This window comes from Lepisosteus platostomus, chromosome 12 (assembly GCF_059453375.1).
Source record: "Lepisosteus platostomus isolate fLepPlt1 chromosome 12, fLepPlt1.hap1, whole genome shotgun sequence".
In the NCBI taxonomy this organism is placed as follows: domain Eukaryota; kingdom Metazoa; phylum Chordata; class Actinopteri; order Semionotiformes; family Lepisosteidae; genus Lepisosteus; species Lepisosteus platostomus.
The window spans coordinates 29,467,873-29,492,224 of NC_142622.1; the positions used below are offsets into that span (position 1 = coordinate 29,467,873).

Below are 24,352 nucleotides of genomic sequence, written 5' to 3' on the forward strand. Positions count from 1 at the left end.
CAGTTTTACATCTCATCTGAATGACAGCGCCTTTTTAGCAGTATAGTGTCCCCGTCAATATACTGGGGCATTAGGACCCCCACAGACTGCAGGGTGAGTGACCCCTGCTGGCCCCACTAACACCTCTTCCAGCAGCAACATTGGTTTTTCCCAGGAGGTCTCTCATCCAAGTACTGACCACGCTCACACCTGCTTAGCTTCAGTGGGTTGCCAGATGTGAGTTGCAGGGTGACATGGCTGCTAGCATAATTATAATAATTATAAACATTATTATGTTTTTTATAATAAACTTTTATTGAACATCAAATAATACAAACAATGGAGAAAAATAACGGAAAAGGATAAGTTAAAAAAACACAAAACAAAATGCTGCCATAGGTAATTACATATCAGAACACATTTTAATTATGGACCATAGCCCCTTTAAGATAGCAGTGTGTGACGCTGCTACAGACGCTCCGCCTTTTTATTATCTGTGCCGCCTGTCGATGTTCTTACAATTTACCTAGGTTTGTGTCCAAAATCGGTTACAGAAAAAAAAACACTTGCGCTTCAACTTTGAAGCAATGTAACTACCGGGGCTTTTCTTGCAGTGTCCTGCCAACATCAGAGGTGCCTTCAATAGGAAAATTGTTTACCAGTGAACATTGCTGAAAAACAGCTAGTACGTGATCAGCGCAAAAGCCTGTTGGTAAGCTAACAAAGTTAATAGCTTGCATCACTGTAAAACTCTCCCCCGTCCCGTGTCCCGCTACCCATGACACAAGTTATGTCGTGCTGTGAGGAGCACGGTTAGCTGTGATGCTGATCTTGGAGGCGATTAAACCCGTCTGGGAATACGAGCGAGAAAGTTTTCCATGGTTTGGACCTGTAGAGGTTTAAAAATAATAATAAAATAAAATAACATTACCTGAAACACTTCAATTTGGTCACGTACCAGGTTCTGATGGGTGTTTTCGTTTTTTCAGGCACCAATGTTTTGGGCATGCGCAAACCGCAAAGGGCAAACGCAGCTGTTTTTCGTACCAGTTTCTGACGTACCACAAAACAACGTGACACGGGTGGGTAGTAGTGGAATCATTTCGTGTTCTAAATTCCAGGAGCAGATACGGCCTGTTGAACATTATTTTTTGTTATGTACTAACGCCTTCAGTCATCCTACAATTAAAAAAAACAAATAGTGCAATGCACATAAAACGTTGTTAACACAATTTGCATCATAATAATCAAAACTAGGTACATAAAATACTGTAATTCTTGGGTAGTTCACAGCACAGTCTACTACAACTGCCTCAAAAGCAATACGAGATAATAATACTGCAATAAGAAAGTAGAATATAATAACTGAATAGATTTCCTAATCCTTTAAATGTAATAACAATGGAGATTGATAAACCTGTTTATAAAGGTTAAATCAGAAACAAAAACGACACAATTATGAAATAGCTTGGCAAACTCAACTTTTAAAAATTTTAGTAAAATATACTACTAAATTCTTTAGAATAATCAGAATTGTCCTGTAATATTGCAAAAGAATGTAAGTAATCTTAAAGGCTTTAAATGTTTATGGAATCATATTGTAACATCAGCAATCTCAGAACTTCCAGGAATTTGTAAACAAAACCATACAGTATATCATCATTTTCCATTGGTTCTCCATTAGTTTTGATTTGCCATCTTCATCTTAATTTGATTGTAACTATTTTTGTATAATCATATTTATATTTTATTTAAACAAAAACCCAACACTCAGTCTGTTTGGTCACAGTTTTTCCTGTATTGTTAACTTTTCCTACCAGTTGCAAAATATGATATGTATTACTGTCTGATTTTGTTACCTCATCAAATTTTACATTTTGCTCCAAAGTGTTGTTTCAAAGTATTCAAACAAAACATTTTGGAAGAGGGTAGTTCAACAATGTAACCTCTTGATTGTGTTGTTACTGAATGCAACAGTGTTTCAGTAATGCAACATGTTAATGTGAAGAGCAGTGTTAAGAGCCCACACTGTTACCTGTTTAGACCCAGAAGCTGGGCCAGGCTTGGAAAATATGCCTGCTGCTGTAAGCAGTGTTGGTGGACGAGCAGGTACTCTTCCCTCCAGACCAGAATTTCTCTCCATATCTATGCTCCAGTATGGTAACGCTGACACAGACATTGTGCTGTCCAGGCTGCTGCATTTACTTATAAAGATCTCATGGCACTGTTTGTGAGAGTGGAAGTGTTAACTAATGTCTATGCTAAATTCTATTTTTTGGGATTAAACTAAGGGGTTTACCTACATCTTCCCCACATTTCAACTGGTGAAGCAATTTCTCAATTTTTTGTTGTGTAGTGGGGCTGTTGGTGCACAATGGCAGCTGCTCGTCACTGAGGTAGATGTGGCCCTTTAATGGTAAACAAAGCAGGCCGTACAAAGTAGGTAGCACTTTGGAGTCAGTATCAGAATGCAATTATAGAAAATACATTTTTGCACACTATCATTGTCAATATCCAACCTTTTTCAGAATGCTCTCCTTCCTGTTAAGGGCCGTAGGAAGTAATAATTTATCCCGGAAGCAGAGGACACAAAGTGAAACTACTCTCTGTACATTACACCAGTCCAGTGCAACACACACAAGCATATAGGGACAATTTAGAAATTCAAATGAACAGATCCAGCAAGTGCTTGGAAATTCAGCAGAGACCCTAGAGCTGTGAGGCATTATCGTAACAAAATAAACATTAAAGTAAATAGTTCAGTGTGAAATTGCATGCCGGGTTTTATTTATCCTTGTTTACCGATATCTCCTTTTTAAATGTACTCAAGGTTTCTCTGCATTTTAATAAAGAGAAAAAATAAATATTACAGTCTAAGATAAATTAGGTCACTGAATGGCGTCATTTGAAAAGAGGTTATCCTGACATACACACAGTACAACTTGATACAAACTAGTAGCAAAAAAGCATTTACAGTTTGTAAAAAATCGTGCTGCGAAATGAAACTGAATCAACTTCATTAACAATAATGTTTAAAATGAACGTGCGAAACATATTTTACATTCGCAGATTCGCAGATACCAGAAACTCTAAATTATGAAAATTTCTGTAGACCATTAACAAACATATTCCACAATATCGTATTCATACCATAATTTTCATTATGAACCATCATATTCTTTTGTTATCTCTTGTTATTGCAGTAACATCTTTTGAAATTACAGCGGAAGTGAGCGTTAAGGTCAAAGGTAACTCTGTCATTGGATATATCGGAAATCCTTAAACCACAGCTGGAAAAGGAATAAAAAGGGAAAGAACTTGTCCGTTAAATAACCTTAATCGCTTATTTCGTAACCTTCTGTTTTAAAATCCCGTTGACTGCGACGTTATTGAGAGAAAGAGGTCACGTTCATGCATTCAGACACAGGTAAATAGCCATGTTATCCACTTTGAATGCGAGGTGAAGACGTGCTTGAAGCACCGGTGCAGCACTGTTGATTCAGTTTAAATCCATGTGTTTTACACATTTGGTATTAAGAGGATGGCTAGATTGGGATTTTTTTTATTTATGAGGGACCTGCATATTTTCACCGGAATCCTATGTCAACAGATCCAGGGAAAGTTAATTCAGAGTCGATTTGCTCTGAAGCACTGCTTATTTTACACAGCTGACGTTGGTGTTATAAAATTTACCTTTGTTTCTAGGATTCTTTGGTAGAACATTAACCAGCCGAATTAGCCGATTTCTGCTTTTTTTATTATGGAAAACTTAAGAATTGCTTGCTATATAAGATAGTACTTTGTCTCCCTGTTGTTCTTAGTGGCATGGCAGATAGTCTTGGTGCCTCACAGCTCTTGGGTCTTGTGTTCAGTTAAAGACTGGAATCTGTGTGGAATTTGCACGTTTTCCATGTTCACTTGGGTTTTCTACTCAAAGATGCACTGGTTAAGTTTATTGGAGTCTCTTAATTGTCCCTGTGCACATCCTGTGATGAATATTGACTCCCAGAGTAGGATGCTGCCATCCATCAAGCTGCTTTGTGCTTCCAGGAAAAGCTCTTGGGTCTCACAGACATTAGCAGAAATAAAATGTTTTCTGAGAATAGATGGATGTTACAAGCATAACCAGGTTTTATGTCCTGAATTATCTGATATCATGTTTGTCTGTATTGATATGTGAACTGGAGTCGTGCCTAATCATTACACTACTTAGGTCACTGGTGTTTGATAAGCGTTCCTAGTGAGGACACTGATAGTGACTGTTGTGCACATCAGATTGTGTGAGTGCCATGTCAGTGGCAGGTGCTCGGGCCCGGGCAAAGAAGAAAGCCCCTGTGGTGGAGCCAGCAGGCGAGAACCAGCCACTCCGCTCTTCTGGGAGACAGGTAAACACCAGAGCCCAGCCTCTGCATGACACACTGATATATCTTGCTTTGAGTCACTGGGCTTGTTGTGACATAATAACAACGGAGACAGGCCCTATTTCATAAAGTGTTACTGATCTTTGATAGTTCAAACAGCCATCAGTACCTTGGCTTGTACCTTCTCTGTGTGCATGAATAAGGTTTTGTGTTTACTAAGCAATTTAGCGGCTAATTTGAAGTAATGGGAAGAACCTCCCCCGACCCAAAGACCTCATTCAGAATGGCACACACTTCTCCCCTTTTTCTCGAGCCCCATCCTTACAGAAACAGACAGCCTTACTTGTATAGCGTTCACTTTACCATCTGCAGTTATACTTTATTACCTTCTTTGCACATCCATCTATGTCCTTCTTCATCACCTGTCATTGTTCCTGGCTGATGTCATTCTTTACAACTACCTTTTCCAATAGGCTTCCATTTTTCAAAACCTAATCACTTGATAGTGCATAAGGGCATTAAGTTAGCTTATGTCCAGTTTACATTTTCTGTATTGCCAAGCTGTAACACTGATAAACTTTGGAAAAATAACAAGAAAATAAGCTTATAACCTGTATATATAAGATGCATAAGGAAGTAATCAGGAGTGTAAAAACTAGAATGCTGAACATTGAGAACCCCTAGGGATCAGCTGCTCAGGAAGCTGTTTCTTTCAGGCAAAAAGGAAGGCTACAGAAGCAGAGGAAGATGAAGACCTTTCTGAGAAGAAGTACAGGAAGTGTGAGAAGGCAGGCTGCACAGCCACATACCCTGTGTGCTTTGCTAGTGCCTCTGAAAGGTCTGTGCTTCAGAAAGGAATGATCTAGAATGTACAATAGGCAAGCAATAGATCTGTGATATAGCTAACACATTAAAGAGATTCAATGGTGATCTGCATCAGCTGTTGTTGATTGTAAAGGAACAAGTAAAGGTTAATTCCATTATGAACATTAGAAAGAAGAAACAACATTTTGGCTACATATCCTTCTTCTGGTGTTTCAGTTTATTCAGTACATTTAGTGAGCATTGGTGTCTTAAAGAGCAGGGCTGGCCTTCTAAGTTACTAATAAAATTCTTAATTGAATTAATATGTTGCTCAATTGGAACCTTTTTATGGAAAATTAAATGAAATTTCCAACCTTTTTTAAGAACTGGAACAATTAAAGAGTTTCAATAAATCACATTATCAGTTTAAAGAAGAGTTTAAAGAGTTAAAATACAATACTAAGACATAGCTGTGTGTGGGGTTTCTGAGAACCAGAATTATGAACCCCCATTTCAGACAGAGATCCTTTTAATAAAAAATCTGATAGGATTAAATCAAGGATAATTAGGATATTGCTAAAGATGTCTGGAATAGCTTGGAAGATAATTGTTCTCAGTTCCAGTAAAGCACAAGGAAAAACAAAATAAAAACACATTGTGATGGTGTTACAGTTTATCCAGTAGCTTAAACAAAAATTCAGTGTAACCCACTGCAGCAAGATTTGTTTCTCTGTTTAGGAAAACAAAAGTTCTGGTTCTTATACACTTTAGTACTAGAGGAGATTTGCCAACACGTTTAAACCAGTCTGTTGAGTCTATCACAAATATTCCCAAAACTGTTTTGAAAGAAAAAAATATACTTTTGACTCCCTTTAAAAGGAGAACAAGATAATTGTAATTTCTGAATAGTGGATGATCTTTTGGGTATTCAAGCAAACAACAACACAATTTGTGAGTTGCTAACTTTACTTTTCTTATACATTTTATTTATAGAAATTTTATTACAATTTTATTTATTTATAGATATTTTAAAATGTAAAATTTTAGACTTGAAAATAAAAATTCGAATTGAAAATGAGAAATTCAGCATGTCACATTTGTGCTCACTCTCAATAAATTTCAGTTTAAAGATTTTCACATTCATTTGAAATGTATTGGTACTTGAATCTTCATGTATAGATATATGAAATGCAGGAAGCTAGGAAAAAAAATTGATATAGTAACAAAACCCACACCAGGTGGCAGTGTTATTAATGTTTGCTTGTAATTGTTTAGGTGTGCCAAAAATGGCTATACATCTCGATGGTACCACCTATCCTGTGGAGAACATTTCTGCAATGAGTGTTTTGATCACTATTACAGAAGGTAAAAATGAAATTTATTTATAAATTCATAAACAAGCATGAAAATCGTGAATACATATTATGATGTTACAAAAGTCTTGGTGTCTCTATATTAAAAACACCAACACTTTGCAATGTGGATTGAAAGTGAAATCTGTGAGCCACCAAAACATTTGAAGGTTTCCTTTGTCTTTCTGATTTTTGCTGCAGTCATAAAGATGGATATGAGAAGTATGCCAGCTGGAAGAGGATCTGGACTGGCAATGGTAAAAGTGAGCCCAGTCTTAAAGCCTTTATGGCTGACCAGCAGCTTCCATACTGGGTGAGAACCAGGCAGCTTTCTTTTTCACCAGTGGGTTAACATGCACAACTGTAGGGCTCAGTGATCAAGTTGTTAGTGAAGGTATGTCAAAAGGGTTCACAAAAAGTTCATGATCACACAAAGGGTGTTTTAAGTGTTCCAGTCCTCTGGATCCGAGTACTGCTGAACAATGGTTAAAATACTAATAAAATGTGTTCTTGTGCTTCTTAAAAACATTAGATGGGAATGGCCTGACCATGCCATGGTTTTTCTGACACAGGTGCAGTGTACCAGGCCAGAGTGTGGGAAATGGCGACAACTAACAAAGGAGATTCAGTTGACCTCAACGCTGGCCATGACATACCGCTGTGGGATGAAGTTTAATAATGTCAAGGTATAAAACTATAATGAGAATCGCACAAGTTGAGGAGAAAATGAAGGATGTTCTTCGGCCTGCTAATGAAAACTGAGTTCTGTTTTGTATTGTCTGTAATTAAATACCCTGCTCTTATACTGCAATATTCTTATTTTTGACGCTGTTTTACACAAAATGGTCCTTAAGAGTTTGTTCAGTAAATTTTCCTACAGTACCTTGCTAAGATAAGTTACATACGTTACATGTTTAAACAGGAAGATTCCAGTTGTTCTTCAGATGTTTTTTTTTATTTTCTTAGTCGGTAAGTGGTAGGAGGGTGAATGTCCATGTGTATTTCCCCCTAAACTCAATACATTGTGTATGCTGCCACTTTAAAATGTAACTTAAGAATTTTATTTTGATTTCAGAATGAAGGTCCAGACCAGTGCACCCAACCTGAAGACATGGTGAGTTATCTGCAAAAAAGACTATTTAAAGGGAACAATATCTGATTTTAACCACAACTGCATGTCTTTTAATACATAATATGTAATATTATGTAACTACTCTGACATCATGGAGAACAAGTCAATGATATGTCTCCACAGAATTTAGACAGTGAAAATGACCTTAAGTAACTTTAAGGTAACCAATTATTTTTTATAAATGTTAATAATTGAAGTGTAAACCTGGTGCTAGTCTCCAAAAATAGCTATTGCAAAAATATTCATTTTATGTGGTTTACAGTCTTTCACCCAAAGAACTTTGCTTCACAAGTTGCTGTATTGATTTTCAGAATTGTTGTGATGTAAATTTGAGTGTAATTATTATCTCCTGCAGAACAGTGGTTAGAATTCCTGCCTTGCAATTCTTTCTGGACTGAAAGTGGTAAAAGTGAGCCCAGTCTTAACCCCTACAGTATATGGGATCAGTCCCTGGGGTGCTGTGTGTGTGGAGTTTGTATGTTTTCCCCATGTTCATGTGGGTTTCGTCCTGTTTCCTCCCACAGCCTAAAAACATACTTAGTGCGTTAATTAGCTTCTGTGAAAATTTGCCCTGGTGTGACTGTGTGTTTGTGTCTATGTGTGCCCTTACAATGGTCTGATGTCCTGTCTTGGTCCCATTGTTGCTAGGTTAATAATAATAATAATAATTGCTTACACTTATATAGCGCTTTTCTGGACACTCCACTCAAAGCGCTTTACAGGTAATGGGGACTCCCCTCCACCACTACCAATGTGCAGCACCCACCTGGATGATGCGACGGCAGCCATAGTGCGCCAGAACGCTCACCACACATCAGCTATCAGTGGGGGGGAGAGCAGAGTAATGTAGCCAATTCATAGAAGGGGATTATAAGGAGGCCATGATTGGTAAGGGCCAATTGGAAATTTGGCCAGGACACAAGGGTTACACCCCTACTCTTTTCGAGAAGCACCCTGGGATTTTTAATGACCACAGAGAGTCAGGACCTCGGTTTTACGTCTCATCCGAAGGACGGCGCCTGTTTACAGTATAGTGTCCCCATCACTATACTGGGGCATTAGGACCCACATGGACCACAGGGTGAGTGCCCCCTGCTGGCCCCACTAACACCTCTTCCAGCAGCAACCTTAGTTTTTCCCAGGACGTCTCCCATCCAGGTACTGACCAGGCTCACACCTGCTTAGCTTCAGTGGGTTGCCAGTTGTGAGTTGCAGAGTGATATGGGTTAGGCTCTGACTTCCCCAGGACTCAGTATTGAATAATGTGGGTTAGAAAATAGATGAATAGGTCCTTATATCAGAACTTGTATGACTCCTAGGATGTGACCCCAGGGTCTTGTCTTTTCAGAGGGTAGCTGAAGTGATTGACAGCTGGTGGCACTCTATGCTCATCTTGCCCCCGCTGCTAAAGGACAGCCCTGCAAACCCTTTTCTAATGGCCTACTATCCAGACTGTGTGGGCATGAGCCCCTCCGGTTCCCCCTGCACACACTCCCTCCACGACATGAAGGCCGAACACTGCAGGGTTATCCAGCCACAGAGTAAGTGACATAAACTGAGCCTGTGATTACGTCTGCTCCACTACACCAAGAACCGCATCTCACAGCCCCACAACACAGCCGACTTTTTAAGCTCCCTTTCTTATTCCTTACAGTGTACTGTTTTGATTATTTATGGTGACATTGAGAGGATGGTAGGGTTGGAGAAGAGGCCTGTTGTTTTCTAAAGTACATTCCTCGGGAAGGTGTGCTTAATGACCTGCCATCTTCTGTCACCTGACTTATTGGACGATGATAATTGGTCAGGCTTCTAGTATCCCATATCTGCCAAAAAGAAAAGACGACAAAAAGTAGATCCACTGGAGCTTGCTCCAGTGGGATAAGGTGGCATGTGAGACTGAATGAAAGTAAAAGCAAAAGTGCGAATAAGGATCAAGAGTGAAGTGACTTTTTGAAAAGTGTGTGTTTGTATTAGAGACAGTGATATTTGTTTTTTATACCAGTTGTTTCAAGGAAGAGGTTTAGTGAGAGCCCAACAGAGGTAGGGTTTTGGTTTTATGTTTTCTTATATGCTTTGCAAGTAAACATACCTTGCAGTGTTTTTAAATTGTAAATGACTGTTGTGTCAGACTGCTTCTTATACACTACTAGAACACAAAGCATAAAGATGCCTGTGTGGTAATCAGCCCCTGTTGTGTTTTGCAGTAACATACAGAACCATAACATGGTTGGAGTAACTTAACTGCTTGATGACTTTGTTTACAATTATATAATTTAATACAACTTGTCACGTGGACAGTGCTGAAATTGCAGACAGAACTCATAATTTTCTATTTCATGCAGTCTTGCATAAAAAATATTTTTTTCTTTTCTACTCGTTTTCTTGGAAGATTAGGAAGTCCTTATTGATTGAGTCCTTTTGTACTGAAGTATTAGCACCCTTCAAGTTTTTTCACTAAATGGGTTGTGTACCATTTTCCTAAATTACTTTTTCACAGTAATATGTCTTTTAGTAAACAGTAGTTTATCCTAGGAGGTGTTAGTTAAGGTTTCTAGCAAATTGCTTTTTTACGGAAAATGAATAATTACTTCTTTATAAATGAAAGAGTATTGTGAAAGTGGAAAAAGACTTCATAAAAATTACAATAAGATTTTTTTGTTGGACAATAAAATAAAAACACATGAAGTCTAGAGTGATTGTCTATATTCTTCTGCATCCAGTCATGAGGTGCTGTGTTTAGTTCCAGGCTTATGCCCCAACTTCCAGCCTTTTTACCAGCCTAATGAGTGTGGGAAGGCCCTGTGTGTGAGGCCAGACATGATGGAGCTGGATGAGCTGTACGAATTTCCTGAGTACTCGCGCGACCCTACCATGTACCTGGCGTTACGGAACCTTATTCTGGCCTTCTGGTACAGGGACTGTAAGGTATGGTTTCTGTCAGAACATTGGTACTTGTTGACCTCAGTCATGCCAGGACCTTTCTTACAGTTTGTTGTTTTCTGTGGTCCAGGAGGTCCTCACACCTCAGAAGTGTGCTCCTCACATCATTGTGCGGGGGCTGGTGCGAGTACGCTGCGTTCAGGAAATGGAGAGAATCCTCTACTTCATGACCAGGAAGGGCCTCATCAACATGGGTATTCTGTCTGTGAAAGAACCCCTTCTTCCAGAACAGTACTGCAAAGTATGTGAGCACTGTGGAAACTTCTATGCAGACCCTCTAGACATCTGTTATCGACAAAACAAGATACCGTGCTGGATTTGTGTCATGTTATATTACTTTACTACTGTGATTTTCTGCTTACATTTGTAAAGGAAAAAACAACTTCTTTCCTCAAAAGCATTTTTATTAAGTGCTACAAAACCTCTTGTTGTTTGGCAGTTTAACCCATTTTAGGTTGTATGAGCTACAGTTTGCTGAAGATTGAATGGGTGATGAGGATAATACATTTTAATATTATATCACACATTTGTTTGTTCACATTTATTGCAAATTATATAGCAATCTTGAAATATCTGGCATCTGGTGATATTTTAAAGAACAGCCTATAGGCTGTAAAACCCCAAAGTTAGTTTTTCTCACAACAGAAATGTTCATAAGTTAGTCAAAGAGTCCTTTGTAGATGTTGTAAAAAGTACTTTACAAAACATACGTTTAAATAATTTGTTCCTGTTTGTTTTTGCAGAAAAAAGTTATTGTCATTGGAGCAGGAGCATCAGGATTGGCTGCTGCCTGCCAGCTTCAAAACTTTGGCATGCAAGTAAGTTCTCCACAGGAACTCCTGCCCAACATTTGGTATGGATTCTTGATAAGGCTATGTGAGCCAATCCATTGTTAACTCTATTCTAGTGGCATCTCAGTAGAGGAATTGTTTGTGCTTGGTTCTAGTGATCCCTGATAAATCAACAGTTCTTATCCTCCACCATTGCCTCAAATGTTATTTCTTGGTTGTGTGTCCTGTTGTTGTCTTGACCCAAGAGAAGAATATACTTAACTGTGGGAATACTGAGTTTACTTAGGAATGTTTGAAGTCTTCCAGCCCTGTGATGATTTTGCACCTGTATACAGGTGGTTGTCCTGGAGGCGAGAGACCGGATTGGAGGGCGTGTCTGGGATGACAAGTCACTGGGCCTTGTGGTGGGAAGAGGAGCCCAGATTGTGAATGGCTGCATTAACAACCCAATTGCACTAATGTGTGAGCAAGTGGGTTTTATATAAAAAATGGATTATATATGCTTATATCACTTAGACATGAGTACTTTCCAATGAAATACAGTAGCTTTCAACATCTTAAGTTTTTAAATAGGTGTCTTATGGATCTCTTAAAATTACTTCAGGCCAATGTGTTTTTTTACAGAAGATGATCAGAATATGATCACCTTGAGGAATGAGGGTGTGCCTAGTCCTCACTCCTCAAGGGTCGTCTGTACCAAGCAACTAATAACACAAGAGCATTATTACAAAACATAGCAGCCTCGCTGTTTTTTAATGCAACAACATGGTAAAAGTATTATCTTTTACTGAGTGGTGTGCATTGCATATTTTCAGAATCCTGTCTTTCCATTAACAACCCCAAGATTGTACCATTGCATATTTAATCCTTTAATAACCAATTTTGTTAGGTAGAGTCAAGTGACAAAACAGCCATTTTCTAAAATCCTGTTTGAAATCCAAATTGAAAGAATTGAACTGATTTCCTGTTTCCACTGATGGACAGCTGGGTATTAAGATGCACAAGCTAGGAGAAAGGTGCGACCTGATTCAGGAGGGGGGCCGGGGAACGGACCCTTCCATCGATAAGCGGATGGACTTTCACTTCAACGCCATCCTGGACGTGGTGTCTGAGTGGAGGAAGGACAAGACACAACTCCAGGACGCCCCGCTCGGAGGTAGAGGGTACTCTCCCTTGAGCCTGTGCTCTTCTCCAATTTGCAGTGATTTAGTATGCTACCAGTAAAATTCCAGTGGTGCATTAACAGTCTGTTAGAGCTTTGCTCAGAGGAATTTTCAATATTTCCAGTCTAACAAAAATTTGTGAATGATAGAATAAAAAACTTTATGTGTTATATGAAACTGCACCTTTATCCTCAGATTTAGGCTCATCCTAACAAACCCAGTAGATTGTTTTACTTTTTTTAAGTATTTCATTTCAACATGATTATAACAACATCATGCAATCTCTGTTATTGGTGCATGCATCCAGTATAAAATCTGTGCCTAAGGGGTGCAGCATACATATTGGGAAATTGAGGGTTTCTCAATGTGGACATTGTGGGTCCTATTCCAGAATAATAAAGAAAAGAAAATTTCACCACTTCTACTTTCATTCCACATTATCTTCTTTTTTCCTGGGAGAGCTGCAACAAAAAATAAGTCTAGTCTTTTTATGTGGTGAATCATGCTTGCTATTTTGATCTAAATCTTTTTTTTAATTTAATAACCATGAAGTTGTGTGTTTGCTTTTTATTTTCAACAGAAAAGATCCAGGAAGTCTACAAAGCCTTTATTCATGAGTCTGAAATTCAGTTTAGTGAACTAGAGGAGAAAGTGTTGCAGTTTCACCTCAGCAACCTGGAGTTTGCTTGTGGCAGTAACTTACAGCAGGTCAGGAAGTCCCTTTAATTAGTAAATAGCGCTGGAACTGCTGGCACACACCTGTTATGTCTATTCCTTGTGTATTTTTCATGGTCAAAAATTGTTCTTTGAAAAATTTGGAATTGGCAATTGTTATATTACTCAGATTGCCCTTGCAATCAATTCCAAATTTTATTCCTTAATAACCTCTGTAACTGAAACAAGGAGACAGTGCAACAGTGCTTCAGTTAGCATTGATTCACTGTGGTACTATTGACCTGGTCATTATTTTATTAACTCCAGAAACACCTATAAAAAAGCATAATGTCTGTTTGTGTGTCTGTGACAGTAGCTGTAGCTGTTCATGCTGCTGATATTCATTATAGTGAAGGCAAAATGCAATGAAAAATAACAAAGAGCCTCTTCCAGAATGAGCCACAGCTTGGCCCCTCCTAGCAGATGAAGCTCTTTCTATCTCTCTCAAACTGGAAAGAGGGAATACACTGATTAATCCATGCAAGCTCTGCATCCAAGTAGCCAAACTGTATGTTTTTCTTCTGTAATTAGAATTAAAAAATATATTGTTTTCTGTATAAAATAAGAAGAATTATATGCTGTGGTAAAAATATCAGTACTGCCATTACAGTACCCCAATGAAGCCCTTGGAAGTTACTCGTATGCAGGAAACGCTGCAATCCTTGGAACGCTATTCGCCTGCGTTGCCCCTTCTTTATCTGGAACACATCCTCAGGGCTAAGCAAGGGATTGCTGTATATATGCTACTTACACACACCTACCTGCAGAACAGTTTGCTTATTGAACCCCACCATTTGCCATGGTACCTGAAAGGGGAGTTAACAGCATGTCTCTTACCGTTGTCATGGCATGTCTCGGGTACCTTGAAAGTCATAGCTGATGGTGCTGGGCAAAGTGCTGACTTATCGGCACCTGACGTGTCTCACCCTACCCTGATGTAGAAATACTGTATGGAAATATCTACTCCAGAATTTCAAAAGGAGGTTGACAACTATTTTTCATTAACATGTTTTAAAGCTCTGAGGCACTGCAGGTTTGAAGTTGAGGTGGACATTTTTCACTACACAAACGACTATGAGGTTGGCTGTTCTGCTGTTGCAGGTGTCTGCGCGCTCTTGGGACCATAATGAGTTTTTCGCACAGTTTACCGGAGATCACACACTGCTCACTCGGGGATATTCCTCTGTGATTAACAAGCTGAGTGATGGACTTGACATCCGACTACAAACCCCGGTATGCTGTTTCTCTCTACCTGTGCTTGTGTTCGTTTTTTAGGACCACAAGAATAAAATGCCCAATTGTTTTCCATCTCGCATCCTTTTTGCATGAGCACAACAGACAAGTTCAAGTTTATTGTCATTATACGCATATACAGGTATATGGTATAACGCAATGCTATTTAGCTAGCTCTCAGACGATAAGTAGTATAAAAAAACAACAATACAATTGTATAATGAAAGACAGAGACAACAGGCAATGTGCAAAACAACATAGGTAACAGGTAATGTGCAAAACAACATTAGATGTGCAAAAACATACATCAACAGAATGAAATAAAGGATAGAAAATTATGGGGTGTGAACTTTTTGACATGTGAGGTAGAGGTAGATTTCAATGTGTGTTTGAGTTTTTGGTAAGAAAGAAGGCACTGTGAGGTTCAGATCATAGGTGAGAGAGGCTGGTTTAATAGTTTAATAGTTTGATAGTGCGGGGGTAAAAACTGTCTCTTGAGTCTGGTAGTCCGGGCCCGAATGCTCCGGTACCATTTTTCAGATGGTAAAGGGTCATGCAGTCTGTAGCTGGGGTGTGTGGGGTCTAAGATGAGCTTTGTATTCGTCAATTACTGTATAACTAAAGTTTTGTAATACTACAAATGACATGAAATTTTGAAATTTAATAATTTGGTTGTCATGTGATGGTGGAGTCCTGTTTTTCTTCTTGAAGCACATGTTTTTAATTACATGCTTGAGATCAAAGGCAATTCACAGCACACAAGTGGAAATTATTTTTAAGCTTTCTTTATTTTACCCCTTAGTTGAATTTCATCCTTTGTATGTGAGCGATACACTTGAGTTTGAACACTGAATCCCTTACTGATTGTTTTAATTCTGTGCAGGTTCAAGCTGTCGACTATTCAGGGGACGAAGTTAAGGTCACTTCATCTGATGGGACCCAGTGGATAGCACAAAAGGTGAAAGTTATCTTTGTTCTTACATCTTATAGTTTTCATAGTTTTTACTTTATCCCATACGGGGATTTTAAATGTTTAATGAAAAGCATTTATCTTTATTTATAAACCAGAACCCAGGAGACTGACACATAGCTTACTTTCCACCCAAATGTGCAATTACCAATTGTTAATACTACGAGTCCCAGGTTGTTAGTTGTGTACTGTTGCTTGGGGAATTGGTGATGTCAGTTGGGAAGTCTAGACAAAAAGGTTCAGTCCGTGTCTTCCACAAGTTCCTTCACTGAAAACTCAAGAGTCACTGTTTTTGTATACACATTTAAAGCAGCAGCTTCAGTTTCCAGAGGCTCACAGTTTCTCTGTCTGTGGAGAAGAGCGTGTCACAGCTGCAGTGGCTGGTGGTCACACCTCTGCTCTGCCTGGATCACTGAAGAGACAGGATATGCAGAGATGCTGATATGCAGTGAGAAGCCACACATTACCAGGTGCTCTGGAGTATATAAACCCTATTCAGTCTCTCCATGGCGATCCGACATTGGTGTTTACTCCACTTCAGCTACGGAGTCACTTTCCAGCTTCTCAATGCAGTGCTTCCTGTTCCTGGTTTCCAGTTCTCTTGGGCTCTGCCTGGGAGCTCTGCTCGTGGCTGTGCTATCCAGAGCTCTTCCAGGCTGCTGAATGTGGACCAAAGGTCAGGACCCCACTTCGGACTGGACTTCAGCAGATAACTCCTTCCTGGGCTCTGGCATGTCTCCCTAGTCTGCCATGACGGTGTGCACTGGCCTGGTCTCAGGAGAAGACCTCCCTAAGAGCATGTGCCCTGGTCAGCCCCGCATTAGGTGCGCATTGTGGATGACTGCCCTGGTTAAGAGTATCCTGTCTGACCCAGGGGTCAGACTCCTAAGCCCTGACTGTGCTGTAGAACAAAGCATAGCTCCAGACCCTGGAGGCTTCCCCAGTCCTGCACCTGCTTTCTCTGCACACCTTCTCTGTGTTCAGTTCCCCAGGCTATTCTGGCAGACTGCTATCCAGTGCTGCCCACTGTCCTGAAGCCTGGCCGCTAGGAATCGGTATAGTTCCTGTGGATCCCCAGCTGCACCCCAACTGGAGCCTGGCTGCAGATTTTCGCAGACAGTCTCACCTCAGGCTAGCTTAGTACCAGCTAGAACTCCGTTAACCTACTTGATCTAATTATTGACCCAAGCAGACAAATTTGAATGCTTACAAAGTCTTTTAATTGATGATTCAACAGACACACCTGATGTGAGATACAGCAGCCTAACATGTTTCAAGAATTGCACCATATTTCTAGGAAATCAAATGTTTAGACCATACTGTGGGATTTTAAAGAAGAAAAGCCAAAAGACCCTGGGATCTTTTGAGAACTGAGCTTGGTCAGCCTATTTTAGAGTAAAAAGAAGACTACAGACCAAAACTGCAAGTAGTTTGTATCAGACCACTGTTTACTGTCCAGCTGCTAGACTCTTCATTTATAGTTAAATTTCCTCCTTTGGTCTAGGTGTTGGTTTCTGTTCCACTGGCTTTGCTTCAGAAGAATGTTCTGCAGTTTAACCCGCCTCTGCCAGAGAGGAAGCTGAAGGCCATTCACAGTTTAGGAGCAGGGGTCATTGAGAAGGTAAGATGCAGGACGGAATCTTTTCTTTAGAATGCTTCTTTGTCTGACACCCCTTTTCATTCCATAGCCAATCAAGAAATTGTTGATGTCGCTTACACAAATTCTTTTGTAAATTATTCCTTTCTTCATGTCTCTGCATCCTTGTCATTTTAACAATTACCCCATTTTGTCTTACCATCTTTAATGAGGACTATATTTTGGTTTGACTCCACCTTTCTGTTAGAATCCTGTTTAGAATTTTCTTTGTCCGAGATTGATTTTTTTTTTCTGCACCCAGGCCACTGTCAATTTAATTGCATCAGTCTACAGTTGATGTTGCATTTTTGTTTGCTTTTTACTTTTTCCTGTTCTTTCTTGACATACCAGTACGCATTTTTCCATGCATGTTTGGTGTTGTGCTTTGCTTCTGAATGATTCAGAAACCTTTTTATTTCAAAGCATACCTGTTCTTAAGTTCATTTTCTCCTCCATTTTGCAGATTGCCTTGCAGTTCCCTTACAGATTCTGGGACAGTAAAATCCAAGGCGCAGACTTCTTCGGTCACCTTCCGCCCAGCTCGGACAAGCGTGGGCTGTTTGGTGTGTTCTATGATATGGACCCCCAGGTTAGTCCACGGACACTTGTATTGTTAGATAATGGAGATGTAATTGCATTGCAAACCATGTTTAGTTTCAGATCCTACTAATGTCCAATTTTACTGCTATTAGTAAAATACTAATAGAGCTGTCATCCATAATCTTTTAACTGCTGATGCACTTTAGCTGATATACAAATGCCAGGAGGTCTTGACATACTGTAATCCTTAATGGCGTAGTGCAGACTATATCTATTGTTACTTATAAATTAAGCATAATGTGAAAGCACACTCTGATGGTTCCCAGTGATCAAGAATAGCATCACTGAGTTGTTCTTAAACAGTGGTGGTGGTAGAGGGGGGTCTCCATTACCTGTAAAGTGCTTTGAGTGGAGTGTCCAGAAAAGCACTATGTAAATGTAAGTAATAATAATAATAATATTATTATTATTATTATTATTATTATTATTATTATTATTATTATTAAAGGATTTATAAAAAACAATGTAAGCTTTTTTCTTTCAAAATCCCACTAAGTTTTCATAAACACAGTGCTCCCAACAAGTATGCTGCGGAAAGGGGTGAGGTGTGTCACAGAATCAGAAGAGATTGTTCTGAAAAAGTGATGGACCATTGTGTAGCTCTTTCCATTGTTGAGCCAGATATTAAAATTCTGTTAATTGAAACTCGGATTTTACTGAAATGCTTGTCAAAAAAAGTCAGATATTTTTTATTATATTTCTATTCTGTTTCAGTTCAAAATATTATTTCTTGCAATATTATTACTGATTTTTAAAAAATCATTTGGTGTGCAAAGTGAAACTTTTGGCATGTTAAAAGTGTGCTGTGAACCAAAACAGTTTAGGAAACAGAGTTTGCATTAATAAGTGGGTTGTAAATGGAATGTGCTGTTCTGTTTTTCATTATTTGTGTTTTGTAATTTCAAATCAGTTTTTTCTGAGTAAAGTAGACAAAACTTAGTTGTTCTTCCTCTCCCCTTGACTATAGCACTCCTAGACAGGACATCTGAATTATCTAAGAGTGCAGTATGTTTTGGCCAAATGGTCTTTGTGTTTTTCAAATTCACAGGGGAAACACAGTGTTCTGATGTCTGTCATCACTGGTGATGCAGTTTCAATTATCAGGGATATGGAAGACAAGCAGGTGTCAGAGTTCTGCATGAGCATCCTCCGGGAGCTGTTTAAAGAGCAGGTAAAGAAAGAATTTATACTGGAATATAAATAAATATTAATAGGATAAATACATTGCTGTCTGCTCAAAGGGTGGCAGACACCCGATATTCACATTTACTGTAGCTCTGAAGATTAATGATGTAGTTACACAACTGTTCACTAATGGCATTTCTCTATAAAACAGGACTGCCTAACCTTGGTGGCCCTAGAAATGGGAACATTTTAGATGTTATGCTACATATATACAGTATTTTAAGGTGATAATTACAGTAAACCCCTGGAGGTAGGAGGCTGATTAATTGAAAACTTGTAAACTCTTAGTGAAACTGTAATGTAGGGCAGCTATTCCTGTGTTCGAGAAAATGTCTTCAGTAAATGATTTCTGTATGATGAAAAACCGTGAGGCAAAGCTGTAAAGCTACCCTGATATCCCAAAAAATTAGATTATGAGAAAGTGTTACACATAGATTTGGCATGGAAAAATATTGGATTTGACACTGTAGGAAAAGTATAATCAAGCCCATCTACCTTGTCATTTGTAGGAAGTCCCAGACCCTATGAAATACTTTGTCACGCGCTGGAGCCAGGATATGTGGTCCCAGATGGCCTATAGCTTTGTGAAGACTGGAGGGAGTGGAGAGGCTTATGACATTATAGCAGAGGATATCCAAGGCAAAGTATTTTTTGCTGGGGAGGTAGGTACAGGTATGCTAACTGAATGAATGCAAAAATGGATAAAACAACACATACATTAATGGACTAATTTGGGACCAGAAAATAGTGACATCCCTTACTCTGTTGGGGATTTCCTGGGCACCTACTAGCTTTGCACAGAATTTAAAAATCATCCGTCTAACTGCTTCTTACAATTCAGGGCTGCAGAAGAACTGGGCCCTTTCTCAGCACGCAGTGGGCGCAAGGCAGGGTACACAGAGACAAACACGCACCAGGGCCAGTTTTCCCAGAAGCCAATTAACTGGAAATATTTTTTGGGACTGTGGGAGTAAACCCATGTGAACATGGAGAAAACATTCAAACTCCTTTAAAAAACATTCTTAAATCAGAAACACTACTAAGAGGCTATAAACATAATCTATAATTTACCAGTAAAACATTGCTGTGCAGAGAGTTGTCAGTTTAAAACTTCAAATGTTTTCATTACATCAGTGTGATTAATAGAAATGCATTTAACTATAAAATTAACCTGTTTTAATTTTTTAATAGAATGGGAGCTAGTTCCCATTATTTGTTTTTTTAAACTCAGACCACACTTGCAATTAGATGTTGAAAATAGTGCCTAAATATTAGTTGTATGAGTTGAACAGCTTATCATCGAAGCATACTAAAGTTAAATTCAGGTTTATTATTCTGTGCAGAAGCTTATAAGCAACACAGAGAAAACAAATTTTTGTGTTTAAACAAGATTCTTTTTTATGTTTGTTAACATTGCATTCAAATGTGATAATTACTTTGTAAACAATATTGCCTAATATATACTGATGGAAAAAAGAAAGGCAACTTTTTCTGAAATGAGAATACTAGTTATAGCTTATGTACTCGCACAAAAAGTTGTCAATTTGTTTTATACCCTCTGACCAGCAATACAGCTTGTGCAGTGAGACATTGCAACTTGCCAATCACACGAAAGCTCGTTAGGTGCACTTTTACGTAACGAGGTCCAGGTGGAACAATGCATGATCAGGTCACCTTTAAAAAGGCCTTAATTCAAAGCTTACAGTAGGTCACACCAAGAAAAAGGCCACACTTAGTCAGTTTTCTGGGCATTCCATAATGCCTCAAATGTCACCAGAAACAAGGGAGAGGGCCATTGGCATGCTGCAGGCAGGCATGTCATGTGCCAGCGTTCCCAGACACTGTGGTTCCCAGACACAGCTGCTCCACTGTGTCCCGACTGCAGAGAAGGTTTCAGCAGACTGGCAGGACAGATGATTGTCCAAGATCAGGTCGCCCTCGAGTGACCACATCAGAGCAGGACCGACACATCAAACTGGTCCATCTGAGAGATAATTTCAGATCTACCACTCATACTGCTGCTGAAACTGCCAGGAGACACAATGCCTGCATCAGTGACAGGACACGACAGTGAGGCTCCATTCTGCTGGCCTTAGAGCAAGGCGACCTGAAAGAGGCCCTCTGCTCACACCTCCTAGACGTCACACCCAACTGGTTTGTGCCAGACAGACTCGTCAGCAGTGGCATCGGGTCTGTTCACGGATGAGTCACTCTTTAGCCTGTTCCACGCAGATGGGAGTGCCAGAGTGTGGAGGAGGAGGTGTTCTGTTTCTTTTTTCCATCAGTATATATTAGGCAATATATATTTTTACAAATGGGGGGGGGGGTTACGAAAATTGTGAAAATCAGGAATTGACTGAGCAGTTTAGTCAAGAAGTGAAATAAATATTTCACCCCCAACTTGTAAGTGATTTCTTCAGAATATATTTGAGTGGTTGGTATGATTAGAGGCATGTGAACTCTTAATACTCTGGCACAGCTTTGTTGAAAAGAGCAAAAATCCAGGCACACTTGGTTAAACAAATGTTTATTAACATGGACAAGACACAAACTAAACTACACACAACAAAACATACAACACACAAGTTACTCTATGTACAGTTTGTACAAATAAGGCATTTCAGTGGCCTTACATCTTAATCACCCAGAAATCCCCCAGATGTCTACTAAGTATTAAACTCTTAATGCTTACAGGGGCCAAATAAAATATAAGCTGCCTTCTAACTACAATGCACCCTGGATGCAACAAAATAAATGGGGGCCTATCTCCCTATTGTAAAAATGCACCCTAAGCAGGAAAGCTGTTTCTAACCGAGGTGTCTTTTACCAAGGAAACCCAAATTCCTTAAAAACACAGAATAGCAAGCTCTCTCTTGCAAGGTTCAAATACTTAGCACCAGACAATACTTATGAAGTCTGTTTCTGCTCAAGGGACCCTCGCACATCTCAGACCATCCCCTCTGCTTTGAACCTAGAAGTGTTTACTCTGCCAGGTGTCACAAACTTTATGTAAAATCCAAGACACACTTCCCAGTCACCTAAACCTTTAACAATATGCAATAGTATTGTCTCATGCAAAGTTGCATATTCTTTAACAACAGAATGTCACAATATTCTTTGTGCAAATGAATTAATCTAAAGGAGCACATGTACTGTCTTTTGTACACATGAAGTAGAACACCCTGTCACTGAACATTCCTGGGTTTAACATGTTTTTTCACCATTTCTGTGAAACCACAAATGACATTGTTTTACATACGTATTTTATTCTTCACTTGAAACTGCAGAAACATGTACCGAGCATAGGTTTTTGCCTAATATTTAAATGTTGAATTGAATATAGTTACAATGACAACAGTAAGATTGTACCTTCTGTTGGTTTACTGTGACTTACTGTTGGTCGATCATTGAATCTTTCAGCACAAAAACCTCAAAAGATTTAAGCCTATGCTTACATCAAAGAGATTTGAATTTGGAATTACAAAGCAAAATGCAGGAAACATGTCATTTGAAAGGAGAATAAACATTATTTCTGTGTCAGTAAGCATAGACATGAATGTAAAGAGATACAGGAATGAAAAACAATTCCAGGATGTCACACATGCTGTAGCCAACTGAGAAATATATTTATGAAGTGTCCTGTTGCTAAGCAATGTGTTAGCAGAACTATCAAGGTTGCATAGGTACAAAGTTTAACATTTTCCTGTTGTGTAATACTTAGTCTGGCAGCCCAAATATGAAGGACCTACATCTAAGAAATGTATGCAATAAAACTCTCAAAATGAAACAAAACATTTCGGGGGTGTAACGATAACCATTTTGGTCAGTGAACACTACCCATCAGCAAATGCACCATTTTTAGTCTTACTTTTCATGATATTAAATTTACCCACTTCATCTCTCATATGACTTAAGAGGCTAGAGGTAGGGTTACAATCTGATTTGGCAGGTAATATACCTGGCAAAACTCAGAATAAGCAAGTATACTGTACTACATCTGCTTGATCCACACACACAAACTGAACCAGCTGTTGAAGCCTTAGGTGACTAGTAACTACCTACATACAACCTACCTTTGGAAGTGTCCTGATACATGGAATATAAAACAATGTAATATTCAGCATGGTCAGAAACAAGTGCAAAACTATTTTACTTGACACAAAAGTAAGCAGTTTTGCTAGTGCTTTACAGCTTTTTTAAGTAAAGCACTTTAAAAATTGGAAGTGAAACACAGGACCTACTCTGCTTTCACTAAGATGCTCCATTGTTGCTGTGATTTTGCATGGATGGGAAATGCTAACAGTTCTCATTCTGTTTTTCCTTCTTCATGTTCCAGGCTACCAACAGACACTTCCCCCAGACAGTAACAGGAGCTTACTTAAGTGGTGTACGAGAAGCAAGTAAAATAGCTGCTTTGTAACTGTCAAGGAACAGGAAACCTGCCTTCAGCGCAACGGACGTTTTGCAATGATGCCAGTCCAGCACTGCCTAGACTGAATAAGCTACTTGCTGATGAGTTTCACTGACAGGACAGATGGGGACTGGTGCTTTCATGTCAGATTATTCCTCTTCTGCTACCAGATACTGCTTTTTTAATGTTGCAGGGGACAGCAGTCTTGAGGGAAATTCATAGCTAGGATTTTATTTGCCATGGAATACAAGTCATCTTGAAAACATGCATATTTATTTGCTGTTGTTCTTAGCATGGAACAGTTTGATTCCATGTATGTCTCTGATAACATCAGCATGTGAAGGTCAGCATTCCTCAACGAGATCAAAATTGCTTTGGATTTGTCTTGACATCAACTCACTTTCTGGTTAAGGGCATAAATGTGTCTGCACAGAACCAATAAGGCTCAGATAAAGTGCGATGAAAACATGCCGACTTGCAGCCATCCAGGAGTGTAGTAATGCAACCGTTTTAAAATGGTCACGGTAGGCTCAGTGTAGAGTACAGCACTTAAGGTTTTATGATCAAAATTTCAAATAGTTTTTAAATGACCTAAATTGGAGGCATACAAGTGTGGCTCAGTATTTGTTTTAAAACGGGGTAGTATTTAATCCAGCATTACCTTAACTGCATGTCATCTTTATATCGTAGCCCTTCTTTTCCTACTAGTAAGTAGTAACTTGGTTTATTAGTAATTTAATTTCTAAATGTGCCAGTAGTATTCATGATGCCCGTTTGCAACACTATTCCCAGCTTGTAAGGAAAGGAACCTATTGTGGTTGAATCCATAACCCCCAGAAATATGAATGCTCATATAAAATATCCTCCCTATCCCTATGGCTACAATGTACCTAACAGCTAGACAGAAATTAAAACATTAATTCCGCTTAAAGCCAACTGGGGTAGTGTATGCTTTTTGAAGTATCACTTTCTACTTTTCATATAATTTCCAGTTTTTATAAAAAAAAAGTTGAAATAGAATTAGCTTTGGCCTTTCATGATATACATGAAAATTGTACATTTCATAAAAAAGTTAAAGAAA

The 24,352-nt window shown here is 39.0% G+C and overlaps 2 protein-coding genes across 11 annotated transcripts in view; one reads left to right on the forward strand and one right to left on the reverse strand.

The window, feature by feature from the left end:
• aldh5a1 (aldehyde dehydrogenase 5 family, member A1 (succinate-semialdehyde dehydrogenase)) overlaps positions 1–1,049 on the reverse strand; it is a 29,261-nt gene extending 28,212 nt beyond the window's left edge. For 3 of the 7 annotated variants that reach the window (XM_088601547.1, XM_088601549.1, XM_088601550.1), the window contains exon 1: positions 911–1,035. The gene's annotated coding sequence lies outside the window, so the exon portion shown is untranslated. Of the gene's footprint in view, positions 1–910 lie in introns of all 7 variants that reach the window. The other 4 variants (XM_088601546.1, XM_088601545.1, XM_088601548.1 and 1 more) reach the window with 4 other exon arrangements.
• Positions 647–24,352, forward strand: kdm1b (lysine demethylase 1B). 4 transcript variants are annotated; one of them, XM_088601554.1, is made up of 22 exons: positions 647–691; positions 969–1,061; positions 4,255–4,364; positions 5,057–5,178; positions 6,420–6,509; positions 6,698–6,809; positions 7,069–7,182; positions 7,572–7,610; positions 8,977–9,169; positions 10,369–10,553; positions 10,639–10,809; positions 11,312–11,386; positions 11,695–11,829; positions 12,344–12,515; positions 13,103–13,230; positions 14,338–14,469; positions 15,353–15,427; positions 16,944–17,060; positions 17,539–17,664; positions 18,724–18,846; positions 19,370–19,522; positions 23,197–24,352. In XM_088601554.1, exons 3-22 carry the CDS (start codon positions 4,269–4,271, stop codon positions 23,278–23,280), a joined length of 2,442 nt encoding a protein of 813 aa, XP_088457680.1. In that variant the 5' UTR covers positions 647–691; positions 969–1,061; positions 4,255–4,268; the 3' UTR covers positions 23,281–24,352. The 4 variants fall into 4 exon arrangements, 3 of the variants coding, with proteins under 3 accessions (XP_088457680.1, XP_088457678.1, XP_088457679.1); XM_088601552.1 differs by lacking the exons at positions 647–691; positions 969–1,061 and adding an exon at positions 3,227–3,406; XM_088601553.1 differs by lacking the exons at positions 647–691; positions 969–1,061 and adding an exon at positions 3,227–3,406 and having other exon boundaries at positions 4,276–4,364.